The following is a 24,177-nucleotide window of genomic DNA, read 5'->3' on the forward strand; positions in this document are numbered from 1 at the left end:
ACTTAATTTTTGTTTTGCTTCTTTAGTGCAACATGATCATTCAAAGCTGCTCTTATTTTATTCCTCAATTTCTAGTTCAACAGAACAGAAGTTTGTATAGCTCTTCATGCTTCTCCATCTATTTATTATTTGCCCTTACATGGCACCTCCTCTGTAAATAATGAGCCAAGTTCTGTTTCATCCTTGGCTATTAAAAAACTATTTCAAGTATAAAAGTGGGGAAGAGCTGAATTTAAAATCAAGAACTCTTTGGGCTTCACAAGTAAAATAATTTGTCTGACATATGCAATATGTAATCTTTTAAGTATTACCAAAGCATATGTCAATGATTAAGATGCACTTAAAAAACAAAACACAACAAAAAAACCCAAAACAACACAACAAAAAACTGAGCAGAACTTGGTGCTGTTAAAAAGGTAGTTTCTTTCTTCCTTTAATTCATCACTTAGAAGATGCCACAAGGGTAATTTCTAACATCTGTGGGTTCAGGGCCTCTGCTGGTCTCAAAATCCACAGAGATACAGGCCATTGCAGCCATGAGAAAAGGCAGCTCTCAGTCAGTCTCACTCATATTTCTTCAGTTTATGGGGAGTAATTTGAGATTCATGAGCTGAAATTGCAGGAATGACCACAGGGCTCTAGCTTAATGATAAAGATGGCTTACTAGGAACTAGTTGTCAAAGTCACAGTTTCTGCTGTCATGAATATTTCATCATTTTATCTAGTAACTGTAAAACCAAGAATGTGTACCTTTGTATAAAGACATGGGAACTTTTATCTTCATCCATTTCCTTCTCAACTATTAACAACAAGCCACAGTCTTTTTTGTCTCAGGCCAAATTAGTCTATGAATGCATATCCTACAGATGAGACTTACTAACATGCTGTCAACAGAGGGGAGAGCTTCCTGTACCCAAACCTTTCTTGTGGTATAGAATTGAGTAAATCTGAGGCACATCAGTCACCTGGATCATTATGTTTAATCATCTCAGTTGACAGTGAAGTAGCCTAAGTTCTAGAGAATCAAGAGAATTTATATAAAAAAACCCAGTGAAAACAAAGGTTTTAGGCAGCTTGAAATTTGTGTGTATTGATAAAGATGAAAGAAGAAACTAGGCTGTGGCTCAGCCAATGACCTAAAACTTATGTCTAAAATGTCACTGCAACACTCTTGTAGTGCTGGAGATTCAGTTTCCTGTTCCTTGTTTGATGTTAAACCAAGAATATGTAGAGACACAAGTGAAACAGTACCTTCCCAAGCCCCATGATACTGAAGCACATTTTTGTGTCTCAGTGAAAGTGGTCATTATTACAATGTTTTTAAAATCCAGCCATTGCTCATAAATGTTCTGGTAATTTCATTAGGTCCATCATACTGGCCAGAGATAACTAAGTTTGGCTCACATCACTTCTGCACTTATATAGGTATATGCACACACACAAAAAATATATAACTAAACACAGCACTTAGTTATTTTTGCCACACAAGTTTCATTTAGTAATTTCAGATGTGTAAGACTTGCTGCAGGGTGATCTTTCCCTGGGGAACAGTTTTGGAAACACTTTGACCCCATTTTCTTGTCTTCTTTTGACAGCTTTTCCCATAGGGAAGATAGCCTGTTTGACTTACATTATCCTTGAACCCCTTGTTACTTACTTGACATAAATTTTTGTAACCAAGGCAATATCACAAGTGAACTAAAAAATCAAATCAGCGAGAATAGCTTTGTCTAGATTGATTCTCACTTCAGACTGCATACTAAGCAGTCACACAGAGCTACCAAATGTCCAACAGACAACAGACTTCCTCTCCTTTCCATCCCAAAGGAAGGAAATGGAACTCTTCTTTCCTTAGGAAGAGCTTTAGCTTCCAGCAGTCCATTATAATTTTATATATAATGTATCATTTTCTCATAAGCTTTGTCCCTCAATTTGTCAGGATCTACTGAATATTTCAGCAAAATAAATACTTGGAGTTCTTTAGGAACAAATAGGGAGGTAAAAGTTTGTCATTAGCTGTACTGTTTTCTAGAATGCACTGTACTACATGTTCCAGAAAAAAAAAAAACAACAAACAACCATGCTAAGTTCAGTGACATCCTGCTACTGCTCAGGTGTACAGTTCTCATTTCTACAACAGTGAGACAAATCATAATTTTTAATTCTAGTCTTCTCATAGTATCTTCCATGGTAAGTTATCATGACTTTATGAATGGAAAACTGAAAACTGAAAAGGGAATGATAAGCTTTCAGCAAGAAGCTTATGCCTTCAGCCATGAATATCCCAAGCCTAATGTAATCTTGCCTCAGTTTAGTTATTTAAAAATTCAGTAATATGTCTAGACTAGTTGTCTAGGAGGCATGTCCAATGGAGATGGCAAATCATCATTACATCCTACACTAGGATGTGTTTTCCTTCAGAGGACCTTCTGTTTCTTTTCTTTCTATTCTGTGGGGTAAGCTTAGATACTAGATGCTTGGGCAATAGATGTCTCATAGTTAGATAAGTAAGTGGAATACAATTTATAATAATTTTGTCACCTTCTTATGGGATCATTCTCAGGAGAAAACTAACCTCTGTTTCTCTAATGTCTCTATTTTATTAGGATTTAGGTGAATGGAAAGAAATTGAGTCATTTCACTGTAGTTTTGCCACAACAAAGCAAAATAAAGAACAATTACAGAAATTTATGTGATAAGAAAATGAAACCAATTGTTACTAGGGATTCGAAATAATGATCCTCTTTATCCTTCTGTAAAAAGCTTTTTTATTACTGTCATCTTATGAACCTTGACATCCACCCATTTATATATAAAAGAAAACCAAATTTCAATGTGATAAGTGAAATTTGTAAAAAGACACAAAAAGGGGTCTTGGAAAGAAAGGGAAAATAAAAATTTAAGTTTCCAATGCAATCCTTATCTTTAACTAATTTAATATTAGCTATGAAGGCTTTCTTGGCTCATAAATTTATTGGTTCTACCCACAAAGGGCAAAGAATCAGCTCATATTTTGAAAGAAATATTAAAGTATGGTGCTACATCATACATGCATGCAAGAGCCATTGAGCTGAGATGTTGTGGAAATCACTGAAACATTCCTACATGGGTTGTTAAACCTTCTTGTGTCCCCTGTACCATGATGCACTTTGCATGTAGTGTTTACATTATTCATATTCTGACTGAAACTAAGAATGTGCATTTAAAGCATGCTTTTATGATGCTGATATGATTTTGTCTAACAAAATCCAAGATGAAGGATACATGTGTCTTAATAGGCTGGTTAAAAAACCTTCTTTTTATCTCCACAGACAACCTTTCATTGTTCTCCAGACACTTCAATTGATTACTCTGCAAGGAGTGACTTCTGAAATTGGAGATATTTGTGCATATGAAGTGACTCATCCCAAAATAGTTTAAAAATTACCCATCATGCCTAACATGGAGAGTGAAAAGTATTAAGGCAACCATATTTATTTTTGGTATAAGTTTAGCTACGGCTCAGAGCAGAATGAAACCTTTATTCAATTATAATTGATAAAATATGGAAGTCTAAAAAGTACTTAATTTCCAATAAAGTAACACTAGCACATAATTGGCATTATACTGTAATGCTTGATTCTATTATTTAATAGTGTTAATTACAGCATGTTGCAGAGCTTCTGATCCATAGCTCCTCTGTTTGTTCTTCACACGAGCCCTTCATTGCACACTGGGAAGAAGCATTTTGTATAAAAATGAAACCAGTCCAAATTGTACAGTAAAATCAGTTGAGGATTGATTTTCCACCCACACAAGTACCCATGAAGTAAGCATTCTTATCTAAGTGTAAAACTGGTCTGAATGAAGAGAGAATGAAACCATGTTTCCCCACAAGATAATGTCATATTCTCTAGGATTTTACAGTATTGAAAACTGGATAAAAGCATTTCATTTGTGAAAACAGAACAAGCATCACAAAATTCATATCAAGGACACAGAACTTATAAAACATTTAACATGAAACACATCATGTGTCTGTTATGTGTCATTGCTTCTATTTTGTAGCATTGTCATTCACGCACTTTTGGACAAATTAGGATGAATGAGTTTAAAGGTACAGAGATGCGTTGGCCACTTAAAATGATTTATTACTAATACATGAATTTTTCACTCTTGAGTGTACTCTGGGAACACAAAGGGCCAGTAAAATGCAGCTCCACTGCCACAGGGAATTTGGCTGCATAGAATAAACAGGAAAAGGTCTATCAAGTGGCCGATGGCAGAGAATTTGCTGAAGCAGCATTTCACTCTTGGCATTGCACAGCAACTTGGGCTGATTCCTTCATATGACCTTTATTTACTCAATAACCTTCTTTTCTTTTGTCAATAAATTGTATTCAGGTTTATTATCTGCTTGGGAGTCCTTCACCATAACTTAACTGTTATTTTCTGCTAATTTTCCATAAATTACTTCAGAAAAAACAAACCACTCAATAAAAAGAATGGATTGTGAGAGTGCACCTTTGACATAATTTGTAATGGTATAAACCCCATGGGGTTGTGAGGTAAATATTGACCATGCCAGCGTTGTGTTAGGTATCATCCCAAAGTAATAAGGTACATTCCAAGTCCCTAGAGGATACTTTTGTTTGATCATTAAAACATTGGAGAAAATATGAAATACCAGACCTCTGTCTCCAAGGTTTGGTGTCCTACATGACACGATAGTTCCATAACCCTTTTGCCATTTTGAAGCAGTGATTATATAATGCTCTACAGAGAAAGCAGGTTTCTCAATTTTTAACTAATTAGGCTCAATCAGTTTGTGTTTCCAAGATGTTTGAATTCTTTTCCCATGACAATTCCTTTTGTTTTGCCAGCTTTCTGCTATAAACATTTATATGCTTGTTTATGATAATTAATATCTCACATTTCATTGCTTCAAATGAAGGTACAGTAGAATTATTAAGGTTGTAAGATTTCAAGATTACTACAAGAAGAAGGGGATATTTTTGCCTGTATTTATCTAGATTTAGTGCTCTCGTGAATGTCTGCTTTTTAGTTATTTTCTAATGTAATAAGAATTTATTTTCTCAATTTTAAACATGTGACTTACCCAAGGCACCTAGTTTAAATGAAATATATGTCTCTAAGCTCTCCTTCAGTTCTTTTCTCTTCAGTGGAGCTTGCAATTACTAGAACACAGTTATTTGTTAAGGTGCATTACAGATTGATAGCACCTCCCTTCAGATGCCTTTTTTTTTTTTTTATTTTGGTTCTGTGGAGAATATTAGACAGCTTTGGAATGAGGAATTCCCAACACCAATCAGTGATGCTTGACAGAGCTTACGTTTTTCTGTTTAGCAGAACATAGCTGTTGTCTGGGGTGTTTTGTCTTGCTCTTCGTGGTGTTCCCTTTGCATCATATGTAAGAATAGTGTCACTGGAATTTAGCAATGCACTGCTGAGATATGTAACATAGGTAACTGTTACAGTGGGTACCATTGACAGGAAGACTAATTTCCATGGTATCCTTCAAGTGAGAATTCTTCAAAAGTTCTTCAATTTCTGAAGCTGTGTAAAGATCAAATTATGAAGCAAAAAAACCCCCAAATTCCCTGAAACGGATAATGCCATAAAGAAATTTTATTTACAGCAGGAAATGACACCAGTTTCAGTATTTAAGCTTTCATAACATTTGGACAGGTTTTTTCTAACATTTTTTGAGTTAGTGTGAACGGCAGAACATTCAGCTGATTTCCAAGAAAAGGAAGAGGGAAAATAAGCAAGAAAATACACAATTAAAAAAATATTTTCTATAACCTTAGCTTTAAATAGATTACCTTGATGAGCTAATGCAGATACAGGCAAATCTGGAGTATTTTAAAACCTTTATAACTGCTATTGCTCATTTTAGAGTGAGATCAGAAAGTATTTGCTGTGCTGGAACAAAACATCAAAACATGAATTTTCAGTGTGAGGATTATAGCATTTTTTCTTCTGAAGAAAATCTACCTTTAATAGTTTTCACTTCAGTAGAAGTTGCATTCTTTGCAAAAATAATAGTCTTACTTATCAGGTGCACATCTTGTACTGAATTTCAGTTGTGTAGTAAAGCAATCCTTCTCAGGGTGTATGAGAAGCTCATGAGAAGAAGACAAATTTGAAGACAAATTTTCTAGGAATACAAATGTTTCTCTACTGGAGAGAAGTTCTTGTTTTTGGAAGTCACCAGAGGGAGACCTCTCTCTGTCTAATGAAGCCTTTGGGGCATAATGTTATTCCATTAGCACTTCTTATTGCTTACTGAGAACTTATTCTTGGAAGACACAGCTAATATCAAAACTGTGATGAAGTGGGTTCCAGCACTATATTTAAAATCCTGTCAAAATTTTTGGTGTTCAAAGTAAGATCATGAGAGGTCATTATCATTTTTTTGAGCTTTAGAAAAGTGATCTTAGGAGTAGAGCATAATGGAAATTATTGATTTGATAGATTTTGTGATGCACAAAATAAGGTCTAGGTCACACTTGGAAATTCATTAACGGAGATCTTCTGAAAAGCTCTGTAAAGTTACATTATTACATACTTCGGTGTTATTTGTCTTATTTTGAGAACCTAGTTCCAAATAAGCAAGTTTTTAATGAAGTATTTCTTTAAAAAGGAGTATTTAAATGACCTGTCACTTAGTTTTCAAGGGAAGAAAATCCTGAAGGCTGACCTGCTATTTTAATCTTTAGTGGTGCAGGTCTGATCAATGATGAAAAATTAAATACATCTCTTTGATTAGATATGTTTTAGACAAAAGGATTACAGGAACTTGGTTTTGTCTGATGCACAAGTAACAAAATTTTTATTTGGTTGTTTTCCAAAATAAGTATTTTCTGTAAATTTAACAATTGCATATGCAATCAGCTTTTTTTCCCAAACATATAATTACAGTGCTAAAAATAAATTATCATTGAAAAATCTAAACACATTTGGATTACAAAAGGGTAGTTCTTACATGCTTTCCTGTACAGTCTTCCAAGCTTAAATGCATTTTTAAAAAGAATTTAATGTTACGAGCTTGCATTGATGTTTTTTGTTTGGTAGGGATTTTTTTTGCCAGTAGCTGGAGGAAGTGACTCTCTTGACCTGTGACTACATTTTTGTCTGCAGAAATTCCCAGGACTATGAGGACATGCAGAAAAATAATTTTCTGGAAGTGTACATAGAGACTGTCTTAGTTCACCAACAGTCTGATCTGTGATGAAAAGAAACCTCAAGTCTGCAGTGGCTCTGAGTTAAATTGCTTTCATTCAAAGGGATCATTTTCACTAGAAAAACAATAAGAAACCACAGTGCTTGGTAGGGAGCAGTTACCTGGCAAATCTGTCATTTGATGGCCTGTCAGCCAATAATGATTTCTTAGTGGAAAAGTTTTCTGAAAACCCTAGGGCATTCTCTTTCCCCTGTTGAAGTTGGGCTCTTCTGCTACCTGGTCTATAAAAGACATGAAAACAGAACATGTTCATAATGGCAGAAATCATAATGGCAGACTAGCAGCTTCCAGAAACAGCAGTTCCCAGATTTTTAGAAGTGCTGAGGAATATTTCTCTTTTTTTGGGGGCTAGAGGAGAGAAGTTATGTAGGTCTGTTTTATGGATTTGTATCATGTTAAACCTACAGACAAACCAAATACTGAGGCAATCTGATGACTTTTAAACCAAGATGTTTAAAAATTGTGCATATACACATACTTTCAGTGTATACTGCTATACGTATTCTGTGTTTCAGGTAAAATGCAGCTTGTCTTTCAGCCTAAGCCAAAATCATTTTCTTTAAATATCTCACTGCTGTGAATACTCTTCATGCTTATTTTAAGGATCATGACCCACATTACCATGACTAGATAATACTTAGTATTCTGGTCTAACAGTATTTATTTTTTGGAAGGTATTTAGCAATTTAAAATCTTCCTGCAGTTGAAAGATACAGCTTTTCCACAGTTGAGAGGATCCTACTGTAGCAAATTTCAGGGAGCATCAAAGCACACCTGAGACCTCATCTGGGCTTATTCATGGCTATGCAATCTTTGTCTTGGCTCTAAAAGTATTTATGTCACTATGTCACAAGTTCTTATGCTGAAGGCATAAACGCACAAGGTTTTTAATTAACCATGGGGTAGATTTTCTATGGGGTTTTTTTTCAGTTTTTTGTTTTTCTTGTTTTGTTGTGTTTTTTGAAATATATCTATGAAATCATGATACTGAAGTACTTTATGTCAGGTTATTAGAAACAGCTCCATCTTAACTTTATCTCCCTCCCTATTTCCTTTTACTGAGGTATCTGCTTATCATCTCTAGTGAATTACTGCACTGTTTGTATGTCCCTCAGACTCACTGTAGGTCTTCAAAGTCTTCATGTACCCTCATTTTCCTTGTGTTTCCTCAAGTGGCAGGGCTATGTTGTGCTGCTGTGATCCAGAAGCCATGCTGCTATGTCTCGACAAGCCCAGTAGGAAGCCTTCCCTTCTCCTTGCTTCAGTGTTCAAGTTCAGGTTGTAACTGAACGACACTGACCAATCAATCCAACCAACCAAAAAAAAAAAAAAAAATTATAGACTGGAAAAAAAGAGCCCAGAATAACAGAAATAGTATCTGGGAAAGGATTTTGAGGGTGTCTCTGGGGTTTATGTTGAGCAACAGACTATCCACACTGCCAGTTTGCATCATCCTTACCACTTATCAAAGGTATTGACCCCTCAAGTTCAGGTTAGGGTTTTGAAAGTCTTATTGAGTTCATCAGTACCTGTTCCTAAGTAGGTGGAATTGTCCATGTCTCTGTGGTTCTCCAGAAAACAAGTAGGCATTGTAACTTTTAGTTACAATGAGATTGAACTGAAATGATTGTACTATTTACAAACAGTCTGGATGAAGCTTGAATTTTAATGTATTTCTGCTTCTGCTCAAGTTCCATTTCTAATGCACAACTGCATACCACAGTTCCACTTCCACAAATTGCAGGAATTTCGATTTTAAAGCACTGAAATAGATTTTTACAACTGAATTTTTTCACTGTTTGTTTACATAACTCATGTTTCTACTTTTTGTAGCTCGATAATGGGCTTCTTAATAGTTCCTTATTAGCTGTATGAAAGGCTACGCTCAATATGGCTAGATTTGCTTGAAACTAATCTGTTACTAGCCAAGAACTAAGTTACTGAAGTAAGAGCAGAGATAAGTAGCAGTGAATTTAGAGTAACAAGTCTAAAGAAACACACTGCTAGCACTGGGAATTGAACTCTGGAGAAGTTTGGTTCTAGAGCAAAACGTTATGGCTCAGATCCATTTTTAGCATTGATTTCTTACTCTATCTTCTGATGTTACTCGACAAAGCTAGGATGAGGGGATGGAAAATCATGATGTCAACAATAAGTATGTTGTATCAGTGTTTGTTGTCATCACAATATAATATTATTAAAATTATAGATTATTATTTGTGTTGGAGACATATGAAGGTACAGATCTGTCTTAAGCACCATGTCCAAAATGTCTAATTCTTATGAGAAGGGATATATTAATAAATTCTAATAGCTTTTCCAACTTCATGTAGCAAGGAATCAGTGATGGCAATAAAATATGATCTTGTCTTTTAACAGAGATATTGATACAATCAAATGTAAACCCCACCAACTGTATTTATAGCTACAGCAGAGAGTATTAGGAAATTTATACAAATATTCATATATTGAACTCAGAAAATGGGTACCTTGTTATTCATCACTTTAAAACATGTTTATAGAATACAAATGTATTGGTGCTTGTTATTTTTTCCTAGTGTTGATGAAAATGAATAGTACTTGGGGACCAAGTCTGCTTATTAAAGTGATGTGATACATTACCATACTTGCACTGAAATGAGCACAGATGGTGGGTCTATTACTTCTCTAGCAAGAAATTCGTCATCTTTTTTTTTCCCCAGGATTCAAATCCAAGCAGCACTTGCTCAAGTCAGGCTACCTCTGTGGGGATCCTTAAAATGTTTTTTCCATTACTTGTACATTAGGAGTAAAAGAAACAGAAAGTGATTAATGGTGTATTAAAACTTTGTAATGAATGAAATGTCTCAGACCAAGAGCCTCAGATTTCTGTATTTTCCGCCTCAAGTAAAGGGAAACTTATTTTGCATGTAAATGTAAGTCTACAGGGATGAAGTTTTGTGTACCATGCTTGGATTCCCAATAGCTCATTTAGCTCTGATGGATTATTTAGTCCATACTAGACTGTGTGAAGATGTTAGATTTATAGGCATTTCTTAATTAAACACAATGATATGTGGAAAATAACAAAATATAAGTAAAGTTATAATTTTTGTATGCAAAAGTCATCGTTTCAAGCAGCAAAAGGGGAGATTAAACAAAAATTAATTGACTTCCATAATCTTACTTTTATGATAAGAGTCAATAAAGCAATACTTCATAAGCCTTTGTCAATGCCTTATTACACACCTGAAGAAAAAAAAAATGTTTTCAACCTACCCTGTGACTTGTCAGAACCTGTAATTACAGAAGATGCAAGGTTAAATGATAGATTTTAATGTCATTTGATCAAAGCCAGATCCACTTTGTAATGAAAGCAAATTTAATATGAGTTAGGATTTCCAATAACAGGGAAAAATGCAAACATATGCATTCATTTGCTTCAGCATGTTGAGTTTTTCACATTTGGTGGTTTTATACTGAGGCCGCTGTCATTTAGCAATGCAACATCACATGAAAAATGTTAACATTTATGCTGTGAACTGGTACACAAAGAGAACATTGTCAAATTTGATGCAGTGGGTTGACCCTGAGTGGATGCCAGGTGCCCACCAAGTTGCTCTAATACTTCCCCTCCCCAGCTGGACAGGGGGAGAAAAATAGAACAGAAGGCTCATGAGTCAAGATAAGGACAGGGAGATAACTCAGCAATTACTGGCACAGGCAAAACAGATTTGATTTGGGGAATTAATTTAATTTATTTTCAACCAAATTACAGTAGGAGAATGAGAAGCAAAACCAAACCTTAAAACACCTTCCCCCCATTCCTCCCTTCTTCCCAGGCTCAGGTTCACTCAGTACCTCTTCCCCCTGGGTGGTGCAGAGGGACAGGGGACAGGGGTCAGTGTCCTATACGGGACAAGATAGCAGATGAGATGTATATGTACAAACCCAGTATTTATTGTAAATAGTAAAAGATCTTAAAAATAAGACTAGAAAGCACAAATCAGAATACTCAAATGTTAGGATATCACAGTATTAGGGTATCAAGGTATCAAAAAAATAAGACACCTTAGCAACAAAATACAAAAATAACCAAAAGATCAATAACTACTATGAATAGGCTAATTGTTTGAGTTTTAGCAACTTACTTATTAATAGGTCTTATACTAGAACTAGAAAAATTATTAAAAAATATCTTGAGGAAATGTGGCAATACAATGATTGCAATATTCTCTCTTATGTTTAAAAGGATCCTCAAGTCTTATTGTTCCAAAGCTTAAAAGTCAAAATGGTTTAATATTTGAAATTAGCTAATGAAGATATGTATAAGAATTCATATATAGGGATTTGATACTTCTTATAGCCAATGCCCCTTGGCCTCATACTCTTCAGAAGCAATCTAGCAGGCATCCCCACTGGAGGGGAAAAGTTTGAGGACATCTTCTAAGGAAAGTGCATGGGATTCTCTCTGATCAAAGATGGGATTAACCTCATAGAGAATTAAGTGATTGGCTGTTGTCATTTAACTACTTACCCATACCTCCAAAATCCTTTTTTGAAGAACAAAAGGGAAACCAAGGAAAAAACAAGAAATTGCCTTTTCCCCCACTAAGCAAATTCTTTGATTTACCTATCCATTCTTGTCTGGTTTCTGTTTAGCCTGGCTGTGGTTAAACTGAGCTCTATCTTTCAACACAGGAGAGCAGCTGATGCCACAAACACGAACTTGGCCTTTTTTGTGCTTCCAAGATTGTTACCAGTTTGGAGTCTGCTATGCCCTTTGCTTTCTGTGGAAACTCTCCAATCCCAGGCTAAGGGCAGTGAAGCTGAGAAAGAGTAATTGAATCATAAAGGGAAACTGAGGCAGGCACACTGAGGCAGAGTGTCCTGCTACAGTCAGTTCATCACATTGTCTCTGCTGCTTCTTCTTCTTCAGTCCTTCATAAACTGCTCCAGCACGGATCCTTTCCATGGGAAGAAAGGACTTCCAAGAGACTGCTCCAGTGTAGGTCACTTATGGGTTCAGAATTCCTTCCAGCAAGCCTGCTCCAGCATGGGCTCCTCTCCATGAGTACACAGGTCTTCCCAGGAGCCTGTTCCAGTGTGGGCTGCCCACTGGGCCACAGGATCCTTCAGGTGCATCCACCCACTCCCACCTAGGGTACATTATAGTACTTCCAGTACCTGAAGGAGGCCTACAGGAAAGCTGGGGAGGGACTTTTTGCAAGAACATGGAGTGATAGGACAAGGGGTAATGATTTCAAGCCGAAAGAAGGTAGATTTAGATTAAACATTAGGAAGAAATTCTTTTCTGTGAGGGCTGTGAGACACTAGCATGGGTTACCCCAGGAAGTTGTGGCTGCCCCGCTTCTGGAAGCGTCCAAGGCCAGGTTGGATGGGGCTCGGAGCAACCTGGTCTAGTGGAAGGTGTCCCTGCCCACGGGATGGGGGATTGAAACTAACTGATCTTTAAGGTCCCTTCCAACACTAGACATTCTATGATTACAGAATCATCAATTGTATTACAAAGAAAAAGGACATTCTTTTTCTCAGAGTTATGCAGTCCACAGGCAAACGTGTAATAGTTGGGTTTGCAGCTTTTGAAAAAAGTTATTTAACTGAAGAATTCTGGGTGAAAGAAAGTGAAAATGTTTTACATGCTGTGAAACAGAAAATGGGAGCATTATAGAAAGGATAACCCTAACCTGTAATGTTTTGGGGTTTTGTTTTTCTCAGTTATCGTGTATGAAGAGAAATTGCTGTGCTGCATTAAATCAGTGTGCTGAGTTAAACCAGTTGCCTCTTTGGTGAGTGCAGTGGTGTTCATCTTGAAATGGAAAGGAAGGAATTTCATCTTGAATTAACTGTTTTGATTTAGACAATTGACTGTAAAAGGAAGGTTTTTGAAGAAAACTTTGGAGAAGGTTTTCAGGGTTTTTGTTTTTTTTTTTTATTTATCCTTAGAAGCTACCAGAAGATTTGTTGACCTTGCTCAAATTGCTGCATTAAGCATTCCCACTAGTCTAGCAGGGAGGCTGCAGATTTTCTACCCATCCCTATAGAAAGCTTTACCTCATTATGACAAGGTGGCAAATTGCTCCATCACTACAAGACTGTACAAAAAGCTGTCTGCTATAAACCAAAATACCACTTTATGAAGAATATGAACCATTCATATAGACAATGTATTCAACAGTGCTATGGTGATTTTCAAAAAACTCCTTTCAACTACCACGTTCCAGTGAATTACATTAAGTGCATTAAGTCTTGCTGTCCTGATAGTGCATCAGGAACATCTGTTCTGAGTAATAGTATGTCTGGTGAATCAGTAAAAGGTTCCATAATGGATTTTAGGGATGGGCTTATTATTTTTAGTATTTACCATTAGTTGATACAGTATGTCCTAAATATTGGATACAGCTGACTATTTTCTCAAAGAAGAATGAATAAAACTGGAATTTTTAACTTGTGACTAATCCCAAGTGATCAGTGCTGTGAGATCTTGATACATAATTGAGTTTAAATTTGAAACAAAATCTGCTTCCAGTGAACTTTATTGTGTGCAGAAGGGAGTACACTTGCCTTAAATAGCACATAGAGTGCTGTATGTAGAAGGTCTAGAATTTCATTATTTACTATATGAAATCAAATGCTTTGAAGGACTTAAGTGATGAAGGACTTGTGGCTCTTAAAAGTTGGGGAAAATTTTGCTGAGGCTCAGATCTAGTTCACTTTTGAAGCATTTTGTGGAATTTGTAGTCCAAAAAATAGCTTCTTGTAATGCCTAGAGGAGCTACTGATTTTTGTGTACATGTAGAAGGCAAATTGTGCTCTCTGGGCCTTTTGTCATTTTGCATGACAGGGTTAATTTCTATCTGTGAGCGTGGTCAATGTAATTTTAGAAATGGTGTCTGGGTCCATGTATGCTTCCTTAGAAATATCCTCGATCTTGCTTAAGGTGATATGTAAAAAAAGATGAAAGATAAAATACTCCTGTTGTGTGGCAACCCTGCTTTAATGAACAGTGTTCCTTGTTTAGCACACATGGAAGGTTTTCTGCAGACCTAAGAGGACCTGCAATGTTTTTCATAAAACAGATTCTGCAAAATTGGAATCTGCTGTGTTGTCTGTACTCATATGCAGATCTAATAGACAGGAATTAGGCATTTCTTTACTCCAGTCCTGATAGGGTTCTTTCCTTTCTTTTTCTTACAGTGTAACAGCTGGCAAAATAATTTTGAGACAGAGATGTATAGCCCTATCCTCTTGTAGTGTATGCAGACAAAACCTAACATATGGAAGGTATTTGCATAATGTACAGTATCTCTGATGGGAAGGTAGATACTAATTTTTTCTTGTATAACTTGAGTGTTACATATAATGTGGGAAGTTGAAGAATTCCATCTTCATAAGCCACAGAATTCTGATAGGTGGGTAATTTTAGTTTCAGTATTTTGAGTTTTGATATATTTGAAACAATGTTCTATTTACTACAGCAGTTCTTCCTTGAATTAACATATATATGGTTTCTGTTGCTTCTTTTTTACACACCTATTAAGTAAATCTTGGCCTACTTTGTCGTAGTATATTACATAGTGCTAAATAGTTCAGACACAATTTGGTTGTTGTGCTGCAATAAATAAACTATCTGCATGTGTACTAACAAAAGCACTAGGAAAATTTAGGTGTAGTTCTGAACATACAATGTGTGTAGAATCGAATTTGTTTCACAATTCTGAAATGTCATTCATTTAGGCAGTCACTGTTGTTTGTATTTAGCAAAACCAAAATGGAGAACAGACTCTGCACACACACACACAGAATGCATTGGGCTGATTGTTTCTTGCTTCGAAATGTAGATTACTATTTTCTTCTTAATGTTTGTAGTAAAATTAAAGCTATAATAAATAATACAACTTTGTGGAGTTATTTGCTGAATTAAACTATGCTGTATTTTGTTTTCTGTGAAAAATATATGCACAAAATTAATGCATCTTATTAAAGTGGAATGCTGGTGCCAGGAGAGTTAATGCGAACTGGAAGATGACTCTGAAAATAGAATAACTTACTAAACCCTTTTTGTATGTGTATTTGTGTATTAAACTAGTTATACTCATCGTGTGGTTGGCAGTGGAATCAAAGCTCAGTCTTCGAACCCAGAAGTAAAAGTGAAGGGGACAGATCCTGTAATAAATCAGATTATTGACAAGCTGAAACATGTTATTCAGGTAAGCTGCTTTTATCTAAAGACATAATATAGTATTAAAGACTACTCTAATAAAGTATTTATTTACTGTACTGTAAAGATTAAATGTTAATTCATGTTCCTGCTAGTTGCACATCAACACCAAAAAAACTATTTGACCTCTGTCTCACTTCAATTATTAATTTTTTTTTTCATTAAAATGTTTGTATATGGTAGATGAGTATAGGAGGTAAGCATCTGGCAGCTCAGTCATTTGTACCTGTGAGTACCACAAGTGAGCTTTGCAGTAAGTGAACAGAAGCACAAACAGTATAATTTAGGGATATTAACTGAGTGTATATACTTAAAAAACAATAAAACATAATTTTCTTCTTCCCTCTTTACAAAATCTGAGTTCATTTGTAAGCAGTCCTGCTGTGAGGTTTTTTGTTCAGATGCCAGACGGAAAAACTTGAAAGTTTCAACAAAAATAGTGTGCTTGCTAAAGGAGTTGGTGTTCATTACCTGATAGACATATATGTGAGGTACTAAATTTAAGGCTTACAAGACAGTCAATTCCAATATGGTTCTGCACACAACTGTAGTTTTAATGCTTTCAAAGAATTACAGGGTTTTTTTGTTGCATATTGTACCTGTAGGCACAGGTAGCCAGAACTGCAGGACAAAAATGTGATTCTATTGAAAACAATTTTTTTGCTAATAACTCTGTATTCAGGTTAAAATTAGAAGTTTCCACTCTGATCTGAAGACTCAGTGATAAGCAATGTTTTACTGACATTTCTTTTCAGTGACCCATCTAATCCAGTATCCTCTCATCTGCACTGTTAAAAGGAGGGGCTCCTCAGGGAAGGTATTCAAGCTTGGCACCTATATGGTCTCCACTCCCCTTCTCCATCTCATTCCCCAAACATGAGTAAACAGGAGAAACTGGACAGCTTTTCCTTGCATATTCCATTTACTTTCATCTAAATATTTGTTTTAACTTCATTTTTCCATCTTGGCAGCTTTTAAACACAAATACTGACATAGTTTCTGAAAGTAAAATTAGCAAGCTATTTGAACATTACTGAACATTAGAGTCATGATAAATTTTCTTGGTTATTATTTCTCTATGTGTAAAAAATAGCTATTCTCTGACAACAAAGAATGAAATAGAGAAGAAAAAAAAAAACCAAACCCAAAACCCCAGAAAAATTTCTTTTCCATCAGTAGGATTGTTTTCTGACAGATCTGGCATCCAGATTGAAGCTCAAAAGCAATCATTATTCCTTTCTCCTTAAAAGAAATATCTTTTGTAGCCCTCCAGCTTCAGCACGCTTTTGTCTCCCTTTCCTTATTAAAATGGTGACTATAGTGTGAGAAAATGAATACAGTGTTCCCTCCAAAGAGATGCTATGACTCAATTAAGAGCTACAAATTACTGTGCAAAGAAAACATTTAAAATCTTACTGGGTAAGTCTCAAGGTCTTTCAGATGTCAGGAGTGCCCTTCTTTGATATTAAATCTGAACTGTATAGTTTATTGTCTTGGTTTCCTCTAGAGACTGGGAGATGTGTTGTTCCCCTTTGAGTGAGGATCTAAGAGAGTGGAAGAGAACAATTTCATTATAAGGTATTTCATTTTGAGAGTTTATATGCCCTTGTCCCAAAAGACTAGAGTAGGTATTGGGAAGAAGGAAATATAATTTACATATTGTAAATCTTACTAATCTCCAAATATGTTATCTTTCTTTGGGATAGTTTCCTTTCTTGCAGGTCTGAGTATGGAAATATGGTCAGGGGATAAAGAGAGCATCAAATAAACTCCTTAGAGACATGGCATATAACTGCTTTTCCTCAGATAAAACAGCTCAAGTAACTGCAGAAAAAGCTTTCTTCCCTACCTTTTACTGCTTGGGAAAAGAGGACGGTGAGCATAAATTAGAGATTCAAGTACAAAAGATTACCTTTTTGTCCTTTGTGATAAGAAAATTATGAATATTATGCTTATGATGGAGAGATTAAATAAGGGGAGCCTAATAGATTACGATGCTCCTTCAGAGATAGATGGGATCCAGGACTTTATCCAAGGAGTATGACTGCACTACAAAAGTTAAAATAGCTAATATTTGTTCTGCTTTTCAGAATTTACAGTTCCTGAAATCTGTAAAAGTTTGTATTTTGATTTAGCGTTAAGGAGGCACAGACTGATAGGGTGATATATAATTTGCTGTTTGTGTAGGCAGTGTATCTATTCTTATAAAAATTCTACTTCATTTTATCTTTGTTTGCTAAACTAATACATTTTTGTGATTTAATTGTGTTTTGTGTATAGCCACTTGCTCTCTGAATCAGGAGAAAGGAAATTAATTGTAATTTAGGTTTATATGACTTTTCATATCATCTTTTAAACATTTCAAGATGCAGGATATTGAAGCAGCATTTCTGTTTCTCAATGTCATGATAGGATATGGTTCTTCCTTGTCAACCAGAGTCAGAGCTCTGTGTACCAGAGGTGAGTATACCCTGATTTTCTTTCTTGTCATGGTACCAAGATCTGCAGTTCTGAACAGCCTCTACTACTTTGTAAATATCAACATATGACAAAAAATCAGAAGCTTTTCTTCTGGTGATTCTCATAGTACAAGGGGTGAAAATCATTAAAATATGTAGTCAGTAGTAACTTGTGTCATTTTTTCACAGATGGAATTCAGTTCTTTAATCACACGCATGTAGTTTTTTTAAGCTTCTGTTATTTAGTATCAGGTCTTCAGAAGAAGGGGAACAGTAGGTTTTTTCAATCTTGCCCAATATAAAAGGAGTTTGGGCACATTGCCCACATGCTGGCATCAATGCTGTAGACATCTGTGGTTAGGTGTCTGATCTGAAGGATTTCACCCTTATGTGATGTTTCTGAGACTTTTCCAAGAGGTTGTCCATTTGAACACACAAACTAGAAATCTATCATTTTCTAAGGAGAAATAGTTACCATATACAGACATTAATGCCTATGTACACATGTAGAAACATTCAGGGGATTCTTAAAAAAAATCTCATTATGTGATTATATATTATTTTAAAATAATACATATATTATTGTATATACTAAAAAAAAATTATAAAATTATAAAAGGACTAATTTGAAGAGAATGACCAGTTTTTCATTTAGAATACATAATTTAAGTCAGATGGAAAAATACATGCTGATTACATTTTGTCCTTTAATACCAGAAAAAGTCACTCACCCGAGTAAATCCAGGGTAGAAAAATTCTGTTAGAAAGCCTCGTTGTTTTCTGAACCCTTCTTTTCTTTTTGTTGTCAGAGCAGTTGACTCTTTCTCACCAGTTGCAATAGATTTCCCTTATCTTCTAGAATCCCAGAATTAGGGCAAGAAGGAAGTGCATGTTCAGAAATGTAAAGGGGGAGCCCACCCAAGGGCAGGTCCAGTGAGCACTCAGAAAATCAGACTGTGCATATTTATTGTACAAATGACTAAATACTATCAAATAGCGAAAGAAGAATAGATATGTTAAAGATTCCTTCCTGCTCTTTAATGTTTATATAGGAAAACAGATCAAAGACCATTCTGCCCTGCATACAGAAAAGATGTCTCCTAGTATCTCCTGTCCTTTTACAAGGTAGATATACAAGTACATAAAAACCTCAAGCAAAGAATTGACTTCAAAATACGTAAACATGCTCTGTTTTCTAGATTCCATTCTTTTAAAAAACTTTAAACCACTTGTTGTGTAAGTGAAAGTATCTCCTCTCAGCAGGCTCTGGTTTCTGGGCACTCCTTTGTGAGAGACTCAGTCATCCTCCTCCTTTTTCTGTAAATAATGGATTTGTCAAAAATCAATAGAACTTGTTGGTTCTGTTGGACCCTGACTGCTCTAATCTGCTCTGAACTCCACAGGTTTGTGTCACAGCAGCTAAGTGCAATTAGAGGAATGAACATGAACTCTGCTGAACCAGACAGTGGTGAAAGTGGCTTGACAAAGTCTTTTGTAAAAATCCTACTTGTACAGACTGGTGTTTTGGAAAGTTTTAAATGATGGACTCTTCTTCATTAATTTATCTTCACAGTAGGCAAATAAGGGGCTCAGTGCATATAATCTTATTTGCAGAAATCTGCAACTATCACTCAAATAGGCAGTCATGATAAGCAAAGCCAGTTGCATATGGCAGCAATAACAATGGTAATTGTTTTTCTTTCTTCTCCAATAATTTAAAAACATTATTCGTTTATCTTTCCTGAAAGTGCAAATACTGAGGTTATGAAGTACATGTGATATTTTGGTGCTGTAATTACAGGTGCTTGGATCTTGGCGAGTTCAATGTATTTCGTCTTTCAGAAGACAATCTCAAAAAGATAATGATTTATAAAATAATAGGCATTACTTGGAGCTCACATTTACAGGTGTAAATAAGACTTTTTAGTTTTAGAAAAACTTGCCATAGTAAAAGGTGTCTCTGTATATTTTTAACAAATTAGGTAGACCAAATCTCCCTCTGGTGATCTCCAGAGGCACCTGCTGTAAGTAAACAGAGGCCACAACTTTATCAGTCTGTAAATGTATTTGGCAATCTAATTTTTCCTTTACTACTGGTCATTATTACAGTGTGGTTTGCATGGTGATTTGCCATGCCAGTATTTGCTTATCTAGCTAGCTCAAAAGTTTTACAAAAATCTGCAGATGAGATTTTGTTTTGACACTGATTTGTCATACTAACAAACAAACTTCCCAGCTGTTTTTAAAGCTTTTATCAATGTGCCACAGCAGAGGCAAATTAATATGTGTTTTTGTAAGAGCTTTTCAAGTACATCTTAGAAATGGTGATGGAATACATTACCTGAGTCCTCATCTGCACATAGGAAGGACCATGTTTTAAAAGCAGTCATATGCAAGATGTGGCACTTGCCTCCCTTAGATCACTGATATCAAATTTGCACCTGTTACAGACTCACAGAATGTTTTAGGTTGGAAGAGACCTCCAAGTCCATCCAGTCCAACCTTTGATCAACACCATAAGCTAACTATTAAACCATGTCCTTAAGAACAAGGTCCAAATGCCCTTTAAATATCTCCAGGGATGGTGACTACACCACTGTCCTGGGCCATTCCAGTGCCTGAAAAACCTCTCAGTGAAAAAACGTTTCCTAACATCCAGCCTAAACCTCCCCTGGTGCAACTTGAATCCTATTCCTCTGGTCTTATTGCAGCCCACTAAGGAGGAGCGGCTGTTTCCCTCCTCATTCACAATAATCTAATATTTAAAATCCCTATGCCTTTTAGATAGTTCAAACTGCTTTATAAATTTAATGAATTACACATTCTAATGACTCTGGTGATGACTTCTTTCTCATGGAATGAGAGAATTCTCAAGAATACAACATTTAACAGCCTCAGATACTTAGGGTCTTAGTTTGATATACTTCTCAGTACATATTTTTGGACACTCGCTTTCAAATCACATTGGTGTTTTGGGTTTTGTTTGCTTGTTTCTCTTGATTTTTTTTCTATACTTTGCCCTATAGAGGTAATTGGTTAGTAAAATTTCAGTGTAATTTATGCAGCAGCCATTCAACTTCACTTGTGGTAGAACTGCTGTGTTTACTCCAAATCTGCCTAGTTATTATTTTTGTTGCAATAAGAAAGACTGCTTCATAAGTTTTGTTCTGGTTTGGGGATTTTTTTTTTTCATATAACAAATGCATACCTAAATGTTAATGTAGCTCTAGATTTAATTTTTACTGCACTTTTTCATTTTTTAGTTTCTTCCAAAGTTAGAAAACTACTAGAGGTATAGAATAGCCCAGTATCTTGATGCTAATTTTTTCCCTAATGCTTTGTTGGCTCTCCCTTTCATATTTGATGTGTTGTCTCCTATTGTTTTATTTCACTAATTAATACATTGTTACTGCCTTTTTGAAATCAAACCCTTGGAAAAATTCCGTCTTTTTTGCAAAGTGTGATAGCAGAGTACTAGAGTGACTTATCACTTTAGGATGTTCCTATTTGATAGAGAAGCCTATTTCACATTTATTGTGAGCTGTCTTATTACTTTGTACTGAGCTCCCTCTGACTGCTAGCTTGTGCCAAAGAGATGTTAAATACTTGAGTTTTACCACTGTATGCAAGATACTGGCATCATTTCTGTGAAGATATTACCGGCTAGAAGTGAGATGGAAAAATATTTTGAGTTTCAACCACCTCCTTTTAAAATACTCTTCAACATTAGAGTGAAGGATCGCTGATAATTTTGTAGCTCTTGAGAATGAAAAGATTTTTTATTTGATAGTAATGAAGGTATATGCAGGGGGTCTTTCTGTGACCTATATGACCATTCTGATATGACCATGTCCTGGAAATTATATGTAAACTCAAGCCTACATATGGTTTACAGGTGGAAGGCAGAGAGGGAAAAAGTGATTAAGATGCTGAGTATGAAGCTAAGCCCACTGATCTCACAGAACTGGGGTGCTTAGGGGGTAAACTGAGAACAGGTCAACAAACACATAGTCCTTCCTGTCAGTAATTTAAAAAAAACCCCAAAAATATTTTTCATGGTTTGTTTTGGTTGTCACCAACGTCTTTCCCAAAGTTATTAAATACTCATCAAGAGTCCCATTCATTTAGCACAAATGATTCTCATTTTGGTGTAGTATTTTTTTAAGCAGGATTTGAGCATAAACGAAGAGTTAAGTTTTAAAAAACGTAAAATCTCCAGCATTTGTTTTTGCTATTTTTTCTTCTTCTGTTGCTTATAAAGCACTGCACAGTACACAATCAGAAAATATACACATTGATGCAACAGGGAGATACTATAAATTCTTATCCATTTAGTGCAGACAGCAATGGTACAGAAAACAAGAGAGCCTTTTCTGCCTTCTAAGGTGGATAGTGACACTGCAAGTGTTCATTATGGTGCAGATGCTCTCTACAAAAGCCTATTTTACACCTAAATTGCTTGCTGCTATAGCTGGTAAAACCTGCTTCTGCTAGGGCTTCTTAGGGAAACAGGAACATTGTTCTATCTTCTCATTTTTAAGTACACTATTAAGTGAAAGAGAATTTCCAGATTTTGTAGGAGTAATAGCTATGTCAAACAGTATGATCTGGGGCACAGATTTTGTGGTGTTTACTTTAGAAAATCTGATCTGTATGACTATTTGCAAAACTTTGGAAAGGATGTTATTTATTCCTGTTTATAATTTCTTGTTTATGCTCCTTGACTCTTAAATATGATTTATTATTTTATTTTTTAATACTTCCTTTCAAACTTCCCCATGCTTTGGCTATAGATCTCAAAGAAAACAACTGCTTTTGTCCCCCTGCTCCACGGAGGTAGTAGCAATTCTGGAGGTTAGAACAAGCATCTGATGCCCTTAATTCCCAATTCAAATTTAAAAATAAGAAAGGGTATATATATATATATATGTATATTGATATAAAATAGAGACAAACTAGAAAGCTGGAGAGGGCTTCAGGGCCCTGGTATAGTCACAATGGGATTCACGCAACCTCTTAATAACTTTGATGGGCTCTGCAAAAGCATTGGGGTCAGTCTGTGAATGCTGAACATTTATTCTTTCCTCTATAATTTAACCAGAGAATAAGAAATCCCCTCTTTCTGCAGTGATGCAGTACCCAATAAATTGTATATATGGATGTGACGTGACATATTGAATAATGTATGATGGCTGCCTCTTTTGGGAGAAGCTTTCATTCAAATGTCTTGGGACTTTTTTGGGCTATGTATGCTTTTTGTTGTTATAAAAAGGGCAAAATCCCAAAATTTAATGTCTGTTTCAGTGAGGAGAAGCTGTCAATGCCTAATTTCATGTTTTAATTGAAAACCATCTGAGTTCTGTGAATACTTGTGAGGAGGGAGAAGAAAAGTGGCATAGGAAATGGACTTAATTTTGAGTGAACACCAATTCAACAACGGGCTTGTTTCCAGATACTTTCCATAGCAGATTCTTTTAGGGAGCAGTATTGCAGATTACTTTTTTTGTTGCTCTTCCTTCCCATTTAGAGAATCAATTGTTATGCAACAGCAACTGTGACACTTATTGTATGATAGCTGGAAATGAGTTTAGAAATGCATCTTGCAAGTGATCTCCCTAATGGGATCTGGATTTGTATAGTCTTTCTTCTTGTGGCTGAAGAACTGCATCTTTTTTTTCTCATGTGGAACAGTAAATGGGCTTTGTAGAGATGCATACAAACCTTAGCTACTTAAAGTAGAAACAGCCTTATTCATTCTGTCTTTTGCACTGACAGGTCAGGTTAATAATGACTAAAAATGCAAGTGATATAACAGAGGGACATATCCTGTCCAGATCATTTAATGATATTAGTGTTGACTGGTATTTATCACCTTAGAAATTATAAGACTAGCACTAATCTGATTAGGTTTTAATACAGTACAGTGAATCTTATACTAAGAAGTTCTGGGACTGCCCTAACTCAGTCATGTAGAATCTTCTAACTCCACTGGAATACATACATATCCAATATTGTGAAAGGTGAATATCTGTTTGAATATTAAATTTTTGTCATACTGGTTTGTGCTGTTCTTGTACAGCAGCAGAACTGCTGTTGAGTTTCTTTACAAAATGTATTTTGCAGTGAGATGCAATTTGCTAAAAAATACTTTTATCCTAATGTTTTCTGAAATATTAAGCTGTGCAGCTTTGAATAAGCATGATTATTATTAAAAAGGATGGGTTAATAATATGAAGAGTGTTTAAGTGTAA

General features: G+C 35.6%; 1 protein-coding gene across 1 annotated transcript in view; it reads left to right on the forward strand.

Moving 5' to 3' along the window:
- GPC5 (glypican 5) overlaps positions 1-15,592 on the forward strand; it is a 213,383-nt gene extending 197,791 nt beyond the window's left edge. The window contains exons 6-7 of the mRNA XM_071733289.1: positions 15,336-15,456; positions 15,563-15,592. Coding sequence (XP_071589390.1) covers positions 15,336-15,456; positions 15,563-15,592 — 151 coding nt within the window. The remainder of the gene's footprint in view (positions 1-15,335; positions 15,457-15,562) is intronic.
- Positions 15,593-24,177: the final 8,585 nt, after the last annotated feature.

Source organism: Heliangelus exortis, chromosome 1, assembly GCF_036169615.1.
Source record: "Heliangelus exortis chromosome 1, bHelExo1.hap1, whole genome shotgun sequence".
NCBI lineage: Eukaryota > Metazoa > Chordata > Aves > Apodiformes > Trochilidae > Heliangelus > Heliangelus exortis.